This window comes from Physeter macrocephalus, chromosome 4 (assembly GCF_002837175.3).
Source record: "Physeter macrocephalus isolate SW-GA chromosome 4, ASM283717v5, whole genome shotgun sequence".
Lineage (NCBI taxonomy): Eukaryota > Metazoa > Chordata > Mammalia > Artiodactyla > Physeteridae > Physeter > Physeter macrocephalus.
The window spans coordinates 127035872-127054848 of NC_041217.1; the positions used below are offsets into that span (position 1 = coordinate 127035872).

General features: G+C 38.7%; 1 protein-coding gene across 1 annotated transcript in view; it reads right to left on the reverse strand.

Annotated features, from left to right (window-relative positions):
• Positions 1-1730: 1730 nt before the first annotated feature.
• The window catches only part of DYNLT5 (dynein light chain Tctex-type family member 5), a 29384-nt gene continuing 12137 nt past the window's right edge, over positions 1731-18977 (reverse strand). Inside the window, exons 3-5 of the mRNA XM_007117473.1 lie at positions 8932-9023; positions 2778-2902; positions 1731-1934 (exon numbers count right to left, since the gene is read on the reverse strand). Of these exons, the coding sequence (XP_007117535.1) occupies positions 1731-1934; positions 2778-2902; positions 8932-9023 (421 nt within the window). The remainder of the gene's footprint in view (positions 1935-2777; positions 2903-8931; positions 9024-18977) is intronic.

The window sequence follows — 18977 nt, forward strand, 5'->3', positions numbered from 1 at the left end:
GAAGTAAGTCAAAAAGAGAAAAACAAATACCGTATGCTAACATATATATATGGAATCTAAGAAAAAAAAAAAGGTCATGAAGAACCTAGGGGTAAGGCAGGAATGGAGACACAGATCTACTAGAGAATGGTCTTGAGGATGTGGGGAGGGGAAGCGTAGGCTGTGACAAAGTGAGAGAGTGGCATGGACATATATACACTACCAAACGTAGAATAGATAGCTAGTGGGAAGCAGCCGCATAGCCCAGGGAGATCAGCTCGGTGCTTTGTGACCACCTAGAGGGGTGGGATAGGGACGGTGGGAGGGAGGGAGACGCAAGAGGGAAGAGATATGGGAACATGTGTGTATGTATAACTGATTCACTTTGTTATAAAGCAGAAACTAACACCATTGTAATGCAATTATACTCCAATAAAGAGGTTAAAAAAAATACACGTCATCTTGAGGGAAAAATAAGACATCAGTACATGATTATAAAGCACTGACTATTTTCCCATTTGTTAAATTCGTTTTGATATGAATTACGTATCATATTTTCCTTAGGACTATAGAGTTGCTAATTTTCTCCATATGTGTACACTTCATCTTTGACCTTTAACAAATGTCCTCTAGCCAGACCACTTACCATCCAAGAACAATGTTACAGCACCATTTTACATGCACACAAAGGGCTGAAAGCTCCATAAAAATAAATGATCCATGTTATAAGCTACATTAACCCACAGAATAATAAGCTATTGCAGCCCTGTAACTTTTAGTGCCATCCATTCAAAACCACACTGGGTCACTTTAGTATTAAATTCATAGGAACAAAATAGTAAATACACGTTTTATCTGTTAAGCTTCCAGCTATATATTTTGTGTAAAAGTCTGTTAGCCTAGGAAACCTATTGAAAGGTGTATCAGGCAGTGTATATTTAAAAGCAGTGTCTCTTTCCAATACACGATTTTATGTTACAGATACACTTACTATTAAGCATCATGTATATTTAATATCACAACCTCTACTTCAGTGCCCTAAAAAGTCTTTGTTCATTTTGTTGTTTCCATTATTGAAGAGCTAATATTTGGTTCTCCCACAATTTTGTAAAGTGCCGGCAACCCACAAGAGCTTCTAGATTTAGCTAGCCGTCCTGTGGGACTACGATAATTGTTATGAAATCATTAATTCTACATTAGCAGTTTCAACTGTCGGGTACATATAACAATAATTGCAGTTAATGAATGCTGCTTAACTTATTAAATACAAAATGAAAATCAGTATTCTTTTATACACAGCACTGAGACAGAGTACCATTGATCATTTTTGTATACCACATTGAATATGCTACCGTCATTTATTGGTCAGGGTATATAGCCATATTTTTTAAGACTTCTCTTCATTAAAAAAAATGCAGGGAATTCTAACTCTCTAATTAAAGTGTAATTAAAATAATTAGTACCCAAGGCAATATTTAATAAGAATCTATGTCTATGAAAAAACAATCCAGCAGAACCAAGACTTAGTTCCTTCTTTGGGTAAACAAGATTCTTTCTTGTGCCACCTTCTCTTCCCCAAAGAGTAAGTATACTCTTTCATACTTACAAGAGTATGAAGAAGTCCCCAAACTTCTAATTGTTTGAAATATAAGTGTTGTGTCTTTCTCAAACCTCTGGGCAGTGAAACTTGTGTACAAAGATACAGTCTATTTCTTGATTTAAAAAGTACGAACTAGATTTCTTGTTTTCAGTCACTCAAAGTAAACTGCATAGACATTTGCAAGAGCAAAGAGAGAAGAATTTCTGAAAATGTAAGATGCAAAAGTATCATTTTTAGGATCCCAGAGGCATCTGCTTCCAATCAGTATGCTCTGGCCAGTCAGTTGTCCAATGTGAACCATCACAATTAGCTTATATCGTGGAATCATCAAGTCCTTGACCTGGGCTTTAATAACCTAGAAATTAAAAGCAAAATAAAAGTCCTCACTTAGTCACATTGAAATGTAAGAGTCTTAATTTTCCTCATAAATATAGTGGATTTAATTGAAGAAAACAGCATGACACATTTTGGATCCTTTCAGTAATTGTTGTAGAATGGTAGCTATAATTTCCTTTAAGCACTGTCCTCACAAGACAGGACATTTAGGGACAAAATGATAGCCCCAGCAAGAAATCTACATTTTCTAAGGCACATGGAAAAATGATAATCCAGAGAATAGAGTTCAATGGATTTATTACATTCTTTGAAAATCTATGTTGAGATGGCTTCCCTTCAAAGAATGTTGGCATTTGAGTTATACCCTCTTGTTCATGTCTAATTAAGGGACCATACAGCTGGAGTCTCCTGTAATATGACTAATCGTGAATGCTTATTAGAGAGTTTGTAATAAAAAAGAAAGTAGAGAAAACCTGATGGAGTGCCAGCATTTTACTTGATAAAAATAGAAAGGTATTTAAAGGCCACAATGTTTGCATTTGATGGCATACAAAGAAGGTGCCTTGGGGAAGACAAAATGATTATTAAAATGTATTTTTTACAATAAAAAATTTTAAATAAATGGGGCAGTTTTATACATTTCTTAAACAGAATACATGCAAGTGATGCACATAATAATTGTATGAGACAAAGGCTTTTTACCCAGACACACATAGACTATGACCTAATAAATATATTTTAAAAATAAAAATAAGCAGTTTTACTGCTACTGTAAATTAATTGCCTTCATCAAAAAGTAGGGGGTTGTGCTTTCAACAAATATTCCCATCATAGTTAACACTTTGGAAAATCACAGGCATACCTCAGAAATCGTTTTAGTCATCTGTCTACAGAGCTCTGGTTCATATTTTTCTTCTTGTAGGTAGTTAGTTAACACATCTTTCAGAATATGATTGACAATGACAACTGGAAAATGTTTGGTAGGACCTGAAAACAGATGGAATTTCTTTCAAAGAAGTAATTTCAAATCACATCCACCCACCCCATAGCTTTATCGAAAGAGTATTGAAACATGGAGACATTTAATCTTTTGGATGGCCCCTACTGAAGGAAAAAAGTGATCCCAATTAGGTTTCCAGTCACATTCTCTGGCCGAGGAGGAGAGGTTTGTGGACTCATCCATTTACCAGATACCTCAAGAGTGTGTTCAGTACCACTGAGGTCTGACATTGAAAGTATCCTCCTTACCAGTTCCTCCTACTGATGACTTATTTCAGTGTCTCAGCATCTTTCTAACTGGCCCCCAGCTCTTACATCTCCCATCTCCAATCTCTATGAAACTGCAGCTGGAGTTGTAACGCCCAGATCTTACCACGGTGTTTCCCTCAGCAAAGTCTAGGGTTCAGCCTACAGCCTCTTCTCCGACCACCACAGCTCTCCACATGAGCGCTGTTCCAGCCTCGTGGACTTCATCTGTCCTTTCAAGAATGCTTGTGTACATTTGCTCTTCCTTTCCCCATCCTGTTCATCTGAGAAATACCCACACATGTTTCAAGGCCAGCTCAAATGTCTGCTTCTCCAGGTAGCCTTCCTCCTCTCCTCAGGTACAAATCATCCCTTTCTTCTCTGTACTCCCAGTGCACTGGGTCTCCACTGCTATCGTGGCTCCTAATCCAGCTGATAATGGTTAAGGCATATTTGCCTTTCTCCCTTGAACTGGTAAGCTAGATCAGATTTTGTTCTCCTCAGAGTCTAATACAATGCTAAAGTCATAAGAAATGTTTAAGGTATGATTTCTGAATTTAAATAGAATTAAACACTTTATCGATAATAACCATTGTACAGATAACAGCTACTTTTATTGAGCATTTTCTACATGTCGGCCACCGTGTTAAGTATTTTATATTCATTACTTTACATGTATAATCTTCCAATAAATCTCTGGGGTGAATCTTACTGTTATCCCCATTTCACAGATGGGAAAACAGAGGTTTAAATATATTGAGTAACTTGCCTAGAATCACACAGTGGCAGGGCTGGGATGTACACTCTGGTCTATCTGACTCGAGAGCTTAAATTCTTAACCACATTTAATCCACTTTCAGAGCAAAGCTTCAGCTGGATCTTATCCTGCACCCCAGGAATCTTACTTGTACCTCCCAGGAATATTAACCTCATCATCTCTCTGTCATTGCACAACATGTTCATGTGCCCAGAGCCTGGTGTACAGAAGCTCGACCATTATTTGCTGAGTTGACATGGATGAAGAATTATATCCAATTCTATTTTTAATAGTCATCAGTATCTTTTAAGTGTTTATTTTTAATGACTGTATCAGTCAGGGTCTAAGGAAACATATGGCACATTAAAGTTAGGACATTCCAGGAGGATTTAATAAAGAGACTTCTTAGGAAGGTCTGAGCAGGATGAAGGAAATCATGAAGGAAAGTGCAATCCCCCTCGGCCAGCAAAAGTGAGAGTGTTACCCCCATCCCAACCCCAGGCTTGAGGGGTCTGAGAAGGGAACTAGATCCCAGAAGAGCCATGTGGAGAGGGCTCCCTTAAGAGTAGCTTATGTCCTTCTGTTGATAGATGCAAACAGCCCAAGATGAGCCCAAAGGCAAGGGTTCACACTCCTCTCTTCCTGCTGAAGTTTCCCGATGGCTGAACTTAACCAGAAGGTGACAGCCCGTGCCTGGAGTTGAGTTAGGTGAGCTTCCTGGGGCTCAATTAATAGTATTTTTATTTTGATGATTATATATGAATTGTTCAATTAAATTTAAATCAGCCTGGGGAATGAATGTGGATAAGTAAAACAGAAACATCTGATACGAGTATGAAAATTAACCCCAGTATTTAGTCAGCAGGAATCTCTGTTCTACAGGAGAACGACAAGCAGTTATAAACCTATGAAGGGTTGGTCCTGGTTGCTCTTGCTTCATGGGGTCAGAGATAGGGCACCAGCCCCAGTGGGCAAGCTCCCAGACACCTACTGTGTCACCATCCTGTGGATGTTTTAGAAGATTTCCACTTGCATACACTAGTGAAATGAGGCTAAATTTGAGAGTGGTTTCTCCCTTCCTACTTAAGAAATTATAAAATGATACTACCAGCTTGGACTAAATTAAATAGACTATGTCCTTTAGATTGGTACCTCTCTTTTTCACTCCCTCCTACCAAGCACTCATATGGCATTTACCTTAACTTGACCTGTATCATTCACATGGAACTTAATTCAGCCATGTATTATAGCGATCGTATGCATTGTTCCCTTCAGAAAATAGTAAATTCCTTTAGTGCATATATTTGCCCGCCTACGCCTAGTACTCCTCCATGTGATTTGGGAACAGCATCTCCCAAATGGAAGGAACTGGTCCTCTTTCCACTCTAACCATGTGGTTCTTTAGGCTCTACCATCATTTTCTTTGAGCCCAAGTCCAGATCATGGTTGATTGGCCCTTGATGGACTTGCCCCAAGCCAGGCCAATTAGAGTCCTTTCTTGGAATTTTTATTTTAAATTGGAGCTAGGAAAAAAAAAAAAGTCTCTTTTCGGTGTTAAAAGTTATGACATGTGACTCTCAGGAACTGCTGGAGGCTGTTTCTCATCGTGGGAAGGCAGCCAGGCCACGGTGAGAGAGGGAGCCTCACACAGTTTAGGGCTGCAAAGATGGAATGCTGGGGGCACCTGAGTCCCAGTTTCTAGCAGCTCACACTGTCCAGCTGCACCAATGCCCTTTCTGCACTTTGCTCAGGTTTGTCTTTTTAATCTCATTAACAAGATTCTATTCTGAAAAGAATTTTAAATATAGTAGTAAACTTTTCTTTTCTCACTTCTTTGTGACCTTGGCCCTATACGGCCAGAATTATCTATTGCCTTACTCAGGCTGGGATGCTGAGAGGCAAAGAGAGAGGGTCAATATTCAGCATTTGACTTCCAAAACAAGCTCCTGAAGCTTGCAGAATCAACTAATGTGAATGCCTAAGCTTTTTTTCATTTCTTTTCTTTTTAAGAGCAAATTTTTTTCTTTAGGAGGAAAAAATGCTTTTAGAAATCAAAAAGCAAAGTTCTGAAGAAGTATCAGGATGGAAAAACAAAAAGAAAGAGAAACTTGTCCATAAAAATAGATTTAAGAGAGAATAGATAAAAATTTGGTTATTTAATATATCTGTGTCTTAGCTTCCCAAATAGGGAGAGTGATAAGAATGATCACATATTGTTTTTTGTGGGGATTAAATGAGACGAAGTATTTAAAATGCTCAGAACAGTGCCTGCCACACAAAAGAGCCACTCATTAGAGCTTTGTTATTAAGAGTGTTGTAGCTGTTATTGTTGCTACCTTATTCTGAGCAAAGAGATTGTAAGGAGGGATGTAGTGAGGCCTCCACAGGCGGGAAGGACCCTGTAGGGTGGAGCAAAGTCAGCGCTGAGGGACTGGCAGACTCTGTCCAACAAAGCATCTGGTGACAGGGCCTGCTCATCTCACGGGAGCTGAGTTCAAACGATGTCTCTCTCTCTGTCTTTAGATTCTATTTTTCAATAATTGGCTTCAGGTGGACTGTCCCGATGTGGCGGCAAAGATGTCCCCCTATAGCCCTTGTGTGACGTGGTGCTCACAGCGTTTTAAAAAAATCAGGTACCTCTATAGTCATTGCTTCAGAAAAAGTCCTGTGGAGAACTCATTCCATACTTAATAGGAAATTATGTTGGATGTCAGAGAAGGCTTTTCTTCTTAGTGATCTAAGGTGAAGACCTAGAGTCAGTCAGTTTGAGAAGCAATAACATACTGAAGGGGGAAGCAATTTAAATACAGTAGTTCAGTTAATTCTCACAGTATCCCTACGATGTGTGGACTATTATCCCTACTTGCAGATGAAGAAACTGAGATTCAAGGATGCTGAATCCCTTGCTCAAACATCATTTATTTAGGAATAGGCAAAATGAGTATTCAGATTCATATACATTGGACCCTACAGCCCGTATTTTCTTCTGTACTCATGTTTCAGTAATTAATGGGAAGAGGTAAGTAGCTTTTATTATAAGAAATATATTTTTCATTCTTCCATTCCCCCCTTTTTTTTTTTTTTTTTTTTTGCGGTACGCGGGCCTCTCACTGCTGTGGCCTCTCCCGTTGCGGAGCACAGGCTCCGGACGCGCAGGCTCAGCGGCCATGGCCCTTTTTAAAAATTATGATTCATCTCATTCTTGGTGGCTGTAATTACTTAGATAAAGGGAGGACAAACATGCTAAACATTTAAGATGTGTTTACATGATGCATGTGAAAAAGTAAACACAGTGATACTGGTGATTGATTTTTTCCCTCACTCTTCTGGTCAGTATTCATTGTATAGATAGGAGAAAATCTTTGCCAAAGGCCCACAGACTATCTTCTTTCAGATGCAAAATAAACCCAGAAACAAGTGGAAGTGGAAATACATTTTTGATTATTAACAAAATAGCTAGTTAAATGCTTAAAAAATGGATTATCATGTATAAAAGACTTTAATCACAAAAGAATAATTCACATGACTTTTCGAAAGAAAATATGGAAAATACTTTATACTAAGCTATTTCTAAAATTACTTTTCAAACTTGCTTCAACACTCAGTACTTCTAAAACTGATTAGACAATCTAGTTTATTTGGAGAAATGTTATGAAAATAGATCCTTTTGAAGAAGAAACACAGGGCTTCATATTTCAAATGCTTTATCTTGTGAAAATCAGATTCAAAGCCTTCCAGCATGCATAGCCCAGAGTCATAGGCACCGAATGGCAAAGCTCTTTTAGTTACAGGAAGACCTGACTCAAACTTAGTTTGCCTAACTGAAAAGTCTAAGAGTACACAGCTGGATGTAGGACTTGGTCTCGGGCTTCATGTGATGGCAAGATGGCCAAAGCTGCCATAAGCCCTTATTCTTTCAAGTTTCAGGATATGAACTGCTTCTTCAACAGCCCAAACAACGTTTTCTGAATTGAACCTCAAAGGCTTTGGTGGCCTTGACCAAATCCCCAAATCAGTCACCGTTACGTCTCTGAAGCCAGTGTCAGCTTCAGCAGGATGCTATGGACCAAAAGTGATAATGATGGCAGGGGTCGGGTTCCCCCAAAGGAAACTGGGTAAGGCTACCAGAAGGAGTATAAATGTATCTTGGTTGGCAGGAATATTAGCTGTCTACCATAGGCACTGTGAAAATACCAGTAGACAGACTAATCATGGAGCCTTATAATCCATGTCGTCTTGGGGATTACTGTAGAAAACCGGCTAGAAGGCCTAATGGGTTGTGCTGATGGTCTATAATTTTCGTGAGGTTAACTGACCACAGATGAAACCACTCTGGCCCATGGAGTCTTCCTTTGGTCACTGGTAAGTCTCTGCGGAATTTCTATACAGCAGTAATTATATATGGATCCAGATAATAGTGAGAAGGTATGCATTTAGAGAAAGCAAGTAGTTCTATGAAGAAATGTGAATGGAGAATGATAGTCACTGTGGACTCCACCTGGAGTATAGGGGCAGGTGCAAAGATTTTTGCTTTCAAAGACCTAAAAGCTCTGCGGGAAAAGATAAACATCTCTGTCAACTGGGGACAAGGAATCATTTGCCTTTGCCTTAAGGCTTTTTTTCTCCACCCATCAGCAACCTTGGTTGGTTTTGTCTGATAAAACGATAATGCATATCTCTTTCATTTAACTCAAGTAGATATAAAAAACTCCACAAGATAACCTGGAAATACCCAATGAACTCCTTAATTCAGGAATACACACTACACCTCAGTGCCGCCCAGTGACTTGCTTGGTATTTAGAAAATACTGATAAAGAAAAGTAGGCAATGGATACTGGTCCCACTTTGCAGAGGAAGAAATTAAAGCAATACCAAATCACCCAATGAATTAAGATCCCTTATATTGTGCTAGCTAGCATTGAAGATAATGCCAGGTTATCAGATATTATTTTAAGTAAATATCACCCATGAAATTAGAAGTCTTAAATAGGATGGAGTGATAAAATAACACACCCAGTTGGTAGGTGTTTTCCATCTGAACTGCGAGGTGAGAGGCATCTTCACGCTGGCTAGGTTCACCCATATAAGACACTGTACTCAGAGAGCTAAAAGCAAGGAGAAAACAAATTTCAACAGTTACTATAACAATAATAGCAAAACACCATGTTGCTCTTAGCAAAAATGTGACAAAAATTTTATGTTTTCTCTAAAAATATTTCAAGCAAGTCCCCCCTGTAAATATCCTGGTAATACATCTGAAGTCTAAAACATTTTAGAGATGGAAATATTACCAGTGTAGAGAAGTCACTTGAAGCAGGTCTCAATATAGTGGTTGAAGCCCAGTGCAGTGCCTGGGGCATTTGATTATCATGAAAGTATTCATGGGTTGTTCCATCTGTGGGCTAACGGAGTATGTACAGTCAGCCCTTTGCATCCAGGGATTCACCTAATCACGTATTTCAGTTGGTTAAATCCGCGGATGCGGAACCCATGGATATGGAGGGCCAACTGTACTGCGCCATTTTATATAAGGGACTTGAGCATTCACTGCTTTTGGTATCCATGGGGGGCTCCCGGAACCAATGCTCAGCAGATACTGAGGGCCAACTGTACACGTTTCAAAAACTATTATCAATTGCATCTCTACTGCAGGTGCAAAAGTCTCTCCTCAAAGTGGACAGAACTCACAAAAGGGACTGGGGATTATGTGAGGAAGCTTAAAATGTTGGGCAACAAGCTCTTTACATACATGGGGGATTATAAGGAGTTTACTGTTAAATGTACCTCACAAAATCCCTTTAGTAGAAAAAAGAAAAACGAGAAACTCATCTACATGATGAGAGAAACCGCAATTCACCCAAACTATAGTAATCAATAAGCATCAATCACCCTTTTCAACATTAAGAAAGGGTTTTGGCTTGGTTACCAAGGCAATATAAGCTTATCCAGGTGCTGAACAGGAGACCCAAATGAAGAGTAAACCCTAAAGTCCCTCCAGCACTACTTAATCAGAGAAAATTCAGCCGTCACTAATGGCAGTCTCAGATCTCTACCCCAGTTCTCTCCACCTGTGAAATGGAGGTTAAGACAGATATCATTTCAAAGGAGATGATATAACAGTATGTGTGTGTGTGTGTCTGCGTGTGTGTGTGTGTGTGTGTGTGTTTTCAGAGTGATTACTTTTATAAGCAGGCTAAGTTTTTGCTTTAATTAAATGAGAATGAGATATTTGTTCTTAATCTTTGGGGACTTTTTTTTCTTTCTGCGAGGAGTTTTACATACTTAGTTCTGAGCTGTTGGGAGTTAGTGAGCTTCCTGCAAATTGCTATTTTAAGAAAGTCATGGATATTATATTTTAAAAATCATTTAATACAATTTAAACAATAAATTAAGGTTCACCCACCCAGCCCAAGAAAGTGATGTAAGACATTATGGCCGCTTTTCCACAATGGATTTCTGGATTAGTGAGTTAGTCTCCATTCTTATAACACTTGCTTTCCTCAATTTTCTGCTGCCCTTTGAAGTAGCAACCAACCTGTTTAGCCACGTTGGCTGCAGGTGTTGTGAGCAGCGCCAAAGATGGTAGCTTCTGCTTAGAAAAACCAATGTTGCATAAGCCCCTTGATTTTAAGATAAGCCAGCCTGCCCCAATATTGTATATGCTACTTTTTTTTTTTTTTGCGGTACGCGGGCCTCTCACTGTCGCGGCCTCTCCCGTTGCGGAGCACAGGCTCCGGACGCGCAGGCCCAGCGGCCATGGCTCACGGGCCCAGCCGCTCCGTGGCATGTGGGATCTTCCCTGACCGGGGCACGAACCCGTGTTCCCTGCATCGGCAGGCGGACTCTCAACCACTGCGCCACCAGGGAAGCCCGCTACTTTTTTTTTGCAAAATATTTTCCATCAATTGTCTCATTTTATCTTTAAAATACCCCCTTTAAGGAAGTAAAAGAGGCATTATTCTGCCCATTTCAGCGATAAAGGGAACTGGCAAAGTGCTTAACTGCATACACGTACGAAAGGCAGACTTAGATGTCAAATACTCTATTTATCTCTGTAACAAAGTTTCATATATGATCATATCTGATAGAATGGAAATAGGGGCAATGACTACCTGAAATAATTAATTGCTGCAATTAAGTTACTTGCACAAACATAAGAAGATGTTAATAAAACACTATTTCTTTTCTACTAAATGCCATATTAAAAACTCATAGAAGGAGAAGTAGAGGTTGTATAAAACTCAAATTAACAGAGTTAGAAGTCTAACACAAAAAAGAAAGTAATGATTTTTTGCTTTGGATACTATTGCTTTGGTATTGCCATGTTACTAAAACAATGATATCCAGTGTAGTTTGTATTTTGTATTTGTAGTTTGTAGTTTGTAGTTTATATTATCAGTATGATGTTGGTGAATGTCATAAGGGCAGCTTCAAAACCCCACTGGCTAAAGATTGATGTACAAATTGAAAGTTTTTTAGAGTGACTTTTTTTTGAAATACTGAAGGTGATTTCGTACACTGCCTTTCTATTTCTACAGCAATCTGTAAACAGTGTATGCTCATTGTAAAAATTTCAAAGTGTACAGGAAAGTATAAAGAACAAAGTAAAGTTACACAAAAAATTACTAACCTCAGTGATTATCTAACCACTCTTAATATTAAAAAAACTTTTCAGACATGATTTTACATATGGGATCTATTATAGATGCTGTTTTTTTTTCACTCAGAAATATGTAGCAGATAACTATGTCAATAAATAGTAATCTGCATCCATGTTTTAAATATCAATATTAATTTATGAACATACTGCATTTTATTTAAACAGGCCATTTAGGTTGTTTTCAATATTCCATCATTATAAAGAAAACTATAATGACCATTGTGGCGGGGACTGTCATTTGCTTTCCAATGTTGTTCTCTTCTTCCTTGGTAGCAGAACCAGAAATTTGTGGGAATATTTCTCTGCAAATTGAAGACAAATGCTTGGGCTCTTTAGTGCTACTGGGGCCATGTGGCTTATTAGCCAATAAGATGTAAGTGGAAGTTACGGGTGAAAATTCTGAGGGAATTAATTCAACCAACTAAGTCAACCAGCAGGGGCCTTTTCATGACTGGACCGTGGATATGATGGCAAGAGCTCAGCAGCTATCTTGGATCTTGAGATGACCTTATGGATTATAGATCAGAAGCTAGAAGACTAGTCCTTCTAGACTTCTTTTATGTAAGAGAAAATATATTTCTATTTTGTTTAAGCCACTGTTTTTATTTTTTATAAAAAGATTTTTATAAGAAGCATTAGATATAACTGATACAAATTTTAACTGATACAGAGTTTGGAAGTGGGATGCTGCAAGTAATAGAGCACAAAACTTGGAGTTCATTTTGTGGAAGAGATGGGGCTTTGGGGAGTGAGATTTCAGAGATTTCAGATATATTAACCTGGCTTCCCTTATCATGCAGAAGGAAAATATTTGGTTAGTCTGTTGATTTCTGTACATTGGAAATCTGACCATGTATCAACCAAGACTATAATTTTATGTAAGTTTTAGAAAAATTTTACTTTTTTAAAAACCCTATTTATGGTATTTTTTGAAACTGATATCTGATAGTTCCTATATTAGAATGAGATGCCTCGGAAGAAGGGAGAGAGAAAAGAGAATAAGTTGAACAGAAAAAAATGCAATATATATTGCATGAAAAAAGACGAAAAGAAGACATAAAATATTAGAAATGCTTGCAATTACCAATGTCAGTTCAGAATACTGGCTTAGAAAAATGTGTACATATTTTCTATTGATAAACAGCTTTATTCAAGCCCTTTGAAATTTTTAAAGATAAAAATGTGAGATGCTTCAGAGAGTAAATTTATAATTTTAATTACCAGTGCTGTATTCACAGCACAACAAATTTATTGGGTATATTTCACATTACACATGGATGAGTTTCTGTTGCCTATGACCAGGTCTTCCCTAGTTTATAATAATAATCCTTCTTAGATACATGATCTCACTGCAAATGGAATGCTGTAGTTGATTTTTTTAAATGTGAAAAATGTTCTTGCTGTCTATGTGTTTCAACAGCTTGTTGGCATTTATGGAAGAAAGGATTTCAACTGGCAAAATGTGCCCAAAGGAGTTGTAAAGTTTTAGGCAGGAAGGTAGATTAAAAGTAAAAGCAGGAAAACTGAAAGTCTGGTGTAAACTGCTGGTGAAAACAGTGAACAAATGAACTAATATTATTCTAGAGAGAAGAGTAACAATTTGTAACCAATATAAATTTCCATTAATACTTGGAATCACATGTACCATTGCTCAGGACAGACTTGAAATTAGCCTGGTTGTGGAAATAGCTGCATGAAATTGGTTCACAATAACAAAAGTAACCCTCTTACATTGTGTCCCATGCTAACCCAACAGCCTGTGTTATGATTATGCAGAAAAGAACCAAAAAAATTAGCTAGGGAGTTGTAATATGTTTATTTTTCATGAAATTCAGTTTTCCTGAAAACATCTTACAAATTTGCATGCTGACCATTCCTTGAATTACACAGAATAAGTACAAGGCATGTCTTATTGTTATGATGGTTGGAGATAGAAACGATAATGTCAATTAAATCTCACCAGCCATAATACCATCTAATTATTATTAAGAATTCATTTCCAGACATTTTCACTGCCATTATGCCTTAGATGTTTTAAGCTGCAGTAAGAGATAATGTTTGAATAGATAGCTAGCCTTGAAGCCATTCATTTAGTAGCTTAAGAAGGTCAGACTATCACCGCTTTCTTTGATTTGTAACTATGAAATGCCTGGAACTACCGTATTTTGAATGGGATCATTTAACCATGACCCTCTCTTATTTTTAAAAATCTGTTATTAAAGTCATGTGCTGCCTCCCAGTGGGGTTATTTCAGAGAGCACAGAGAAAAAGAAGGCTTCAGGGTATAAATTTGTACATTTGTTCTTTTCTTTTTGCTTCATTCTTTCAACAGCTATTTATTGCCCACCATGTGGCAGGCAAAGTGGGAAGTACTGGGAATACAAAGGAAAATAAGACTTCCTGTGCTGGAGACACAAGATGTAGAAAACAAAATAAAATATGCATCAAAACTCACTTGGGAACTTTCCACCTCAAAACATCTATGGACATTTTTATGACTATTATGCTTAAGATCAAAAGCACACCAACTCTTCCCCCATCAGTGGAAGGTACAAGTTGTCTGTTAAGGTAATTTAGTTGTGTGTAGCCATTTAGTTTTATAGCAGTATTGCCGGATTTTTACATAGTTTTGAGATATTTTATTCACATTATGGGTCCCATCTTACAAGTAAGAGAAAGGTTGTAATGGAAACAAAAGTCAAGATATGTTTTCAAAAATGAAAGAGGAGAGAAAATGACATGATATGTGTTCTTGTGGGATCCATTTTTAAGAGTAGGAATGATTCTGAAGGACAAAGAATGAACCATGCAACCTGTGAAAAGTCTAGCTCTGAAGTGACTGAAGATAATCCAGGAAATGTGACTGACAAAGTGGAACAATTTTGAGTGGGTGAATAGAAAGTCAGAGTTAGTGTCTGAAGCCTACTGTTGGATCTCTTTATCCAAGAGAAGGTGAGGTTAAGGTCAAGAGCAGCTGACGAAACTTCTGTTGCAGCTCCTGGATGAATGCACAGTTCAAAGTCACATTACCCTCGGCAATCATCAGAGAGGTGAGGCTGGGAGTATGTGTGCCATGGTTACCCCTAGAGTGCCGTGGAGATCATCAAGGAGTGTCATCTATCCCAACAGATGTTCAACACAAATGATAATGTTCTTCTTCTTTTTTTAATAGGGGCACAATGGAATGTTTCAGCAAGAAGGTAAAGTATACCTTGTTTTAAAAATTTGAACAAACATTTTTCTTTTTGCTGTAAATGCATCTTATGTCTGCAAAATGAAAGCCCTTAGTCACCCTGGACTTACATAGTTGGACCTGTGAACCTAACCTGTTTGTGTTCAGGAATTAGTATAATACAATAATTATTCATTCTACTGTCAAAAAATATTTATTGAGTGACTGCTATGTGCCAGGTACTATTCTAGGTCCCTGGGATATAAAAAACAAAAAAACCCCAAAACAAAAACAACAACAAAAAAACGAAAACAAAAACAAACTAAAATCTCTGCCCTCATGGAACCTAGTGAAAAGAGACAGAAAAAAGACAATAAAATACTAAACAAGTAAGTTATATACTATGTTAGAAGATGATAAATGCTACATGGAAAAGGAGAGCTTAGTTACGGGAGCTTGGAAGTGGATGGGAGAGAGGCAGTTGTGTGTAATTTTAAACAGAATGATCAAGATAGATTTCCCTGAGCAAAGAGTTGGAGGAGCTGAGGAAATGAGCCATGTGGATGTCGGAGGGAAGGGTGTGTTGGGGGAGAGGAAAGCACATGCACAGGCTTCATGCAGAAGGCTGCCTGGTATTTTTGAAGAAGCGCATAGAGGCCAGAGTAGCTGGAGAAGAGGCAGCTAGCAGGAGGGTGGAAGGAGATGAGGTTACCAGGGTGTCAGGTAGCTGGACCATGTAGAGTTTTGTGGGCCATCTTAAAATCTTGGCTTTTACTCTGATAAAGTGGGAGTCTTTATAGAGTTTTGAGCAGAGGAATAGCAAGATCCATGTTATATTTTACAATGATAACTCCAAATGTTGTGCTGAGAATAGGCTGTAGGGCAGCATGTGTAAACACAGGGATTCCAGTTAGAAAGCTTTTATAGTAATCCAGGGGAGAGATGGCAGTAACTGCTAGGAACAAAATTGTGTCTCTTCAAAATTCATAGACTGAAGCCTTAACACCCCATGTGAGTGTATTGGAGATAAGGCCTTTAAGGAGATGATTAAGGTGAAATGAAGTCATAAGGGTGAAACCCTGAAGTGATAGGACTGGGATCCTTACATAAAAGAAAGAAACAGCAGCATTCTTTCCTCCATGCAAGGACACCGTGAAAAGATGGCCGTCTGCAAGTGAGGAAGCGGGCCCTTACCAGAACCTAACCAAGCTGGCACCCTGATTTCAGACTTCCAGCCTCCAGGACTGTGAGCAAATAAATTCCTATTGTTAAAGCCACACAATCCGTGGTATTTTGTTATGGCAGCTCAGGCTAATACAGTGACCCAGACCAAGTGGGGGTCTGGGAAGTAGTAAGTAGTTGGGTTCTTCTTTTTTAAAATTAATTAATTAATTTACTTATTTATTTTTAGTTGAGTTGGGTCTTTGTTGCTGCGCGTGGGCTTTCTCTAATTGCAGTGAGCGGGGTTTACTCTTGGTGGCGGTGTGCGGGCTTCTCATTGCGGTGGCTACTCTTGTTGAGGAGCACAGGCTCTAGGCACGCCGGCTTCAGTAGTTGTGGCATGTGGGCTCAGCAGCTGTGGCTTGCAGGCTTGGTAGTTGTGGTGCATGGTCTTAGTTGCTCCACGGCATGTGGGATCTTCCCGGACTAGGGCTCGAACCCGTGTCCCCTGCATTGGCGGGAAGATTCTTAACCACTGTGCCACCAGGGAAGTCCCAGTAGTTGGATTCTGAATATATTTTTAAAATTGATCCAATGGAATCTCCTCTTGAATGGGAAGGAAGGTAGTTAAAAAGTTAAGTTGTGAGCATGTTGAGTTTGCAATGTCTGCTAGGTACTGAAGTGAGGGGTCAATAGGCAGTTAGACCTATGAGTCTGGGATTTGGGAGAGATGTGTGGGCCGGAGATATACATCTGGGGGCATAGCACCATGTCTCAGTCACTAGACTGGAGGAAATTCCCGAGGGGACAAGTGTAGGACAAGAGAAGAAGGGGACAAAGGGACAAAGTGCTCCCTGAGGCACTCCTACATTAAGAAATTGGGGAGAAGAGTAGGGACCAGTGAAGAAGATTGAGAAGGACTGACCACTGCATCAGCAATGTGAAAGTCATTATGATCTTGACAAGGGCAATATCACAAGTTCAAGGACAGTCTATTTTGTTCACCACTGCATCTTTGGCACATAGCACAATGCCAGTAACCCAGGCAACAAAAATGTGTTCAGTAAACAAAAGACATGATGCAGTGATAAAGTCATTGTTATTCTCATTTTATAGATAATATATTAAGACAAAGAGTATTAAATAGTAGCTAGTTAAGTTAACAGAAGATCAGGGATTCAAACTCAGGTCTAGTTTGATGCCAAAGTTCTATGTAATAATAATAATCAATACTTGCTCTGTTCTTTGATGTGCCAAGAACTATTCTAGTGCTTCCATGTATTATTTTAATAAATTCTCAACATGCCCAAACTGACAACTATTATTTTTATCCCATTTTATAGAGGAAGAAACTGAGGCAAAGAAGGCTTAATAACCTATCCAAGACCAGCAGCTTGTAAGTGCTCACACTGGAATAGACCCCAGCCAGTGGTGGCAGAGCAGGCCTCTGAGTCACCCGTTCGACTCCCTGACTAAGTTCATGCTATTCCATTCACTCCTTCAGAGATACAGTTGACAACATGGGGGTCAGGGGTGCTGACCCTCTCTGCAGTGGAAAATCCAGTAGAAGTTATGGTCGGCCCTCAGTTATCCATGGTTGCATTTCCTCAGTACCCTTGATTCCACATCCACAGCTCCAACCACGGATAGTGTAGTACTGCAGTATTTACTATTGAAAAAAATCCACGCGTAAGTGGACCTGCGCAGTTCACACTTGTGTTGTTCAAGGGTCAGCTGCACTGCAATAGTTAGCCAGGACTGCCATAACGAAGTACCAAGTCTGGGGGGCTTAAACAACAGAAGTTTGCTGTCTCACACTTCTGGAGGTTAGAAGTCCGAGAACCAGGTGTTGGCTGGATTGGTTCCTTCTGAGAGCCATGAGGGAAGGATCTGTTCTGGGCCTCTCTCCTTGGCTTGTGGATGGCCATCTCCTCCCTGTGTATCTTCACATCGCCTCCCTCCAGGCCTGTTGGTGTCCAAGTTTCCTTTTCTTATAAGGACACCAGTCACATTGGTTTAGAACCCACCCTAATGAACTCATTTAAACTTAATTACCTCTTTAAGTAAGAGGTAATTAAGTTTACCTCTTATTCCAAATAAGGTCACATTCAGAGGTATTGGGGATTAGGACTTCAACGTATGAATCTGGCAGGGGTAGTGGGATACAATTAACTCATAACAAATAAAAATACTTTCATGAGGTCTCTAAATTCTAGGGTCAAAGAACCATAGATTATTTGCTCTGTCATCTGGGAACTGTGATACGCTGGCCAGTCACTTTACCACAGCAAGCCTCAGTGTCCTCAGTATATGGGGATAAGAGGGCATGTATATCCCTATTTTTTCTAAATACTGTTAGATTTCTTTGCTGAATGCCTATATAAGCTATTATTCTCACTAGCCTTGCCAACATTTGGTGTTATTCTCCCTTCTTATGTTTTGCCATTCAGTTGGGTGCAATATGGTATCTTCTTTTAATTTGCATTTTTCTCTTTCCAAGTGAATTTAAGCATCTCTTCACATTCTGCTTTGCCATTTGGGCTTTGCTTCTGTAAATTGCTATTTATCTCTTTTGATTATTAAAAATTGTTTTCCTGTTTTTTAAAAAAATTGTTAATATGCATGAGTTTACAAATAAATATCTTCTACTGGCCTACAAACTGTGTCTATTGTATTCTTTGTTGAACAGAAATACAAGTTTTACTGTAGTTGTATTTATCAAAATTTTTTTTTTTTGCTTTATGGTTTTAGTTTTTCATTTTGGGATCTTATTTAAGAAATCTTTCCCTCCCACAAACACAAAGATATTCTATACTTTCTTCTATTAGCTTTATAGCTTTCCACATTTCAGTCTTCCATCTGGAGTCTACCATGCAAATGGTGTAAGAATCCAGCTTCATTTTTTTTCCTTCATATAGTAAGCCAGCTTTCTCCCAAAACAATCTATTAAAAACCCATCATTTCTCACAGAAGAAATCAAAGAGGAAATAAAAAAATATCTAGAAACAAATGACAATGAAAACATGATGACCCAAAACTTATGGGATGCAGCAAAAGCAGTTCTAA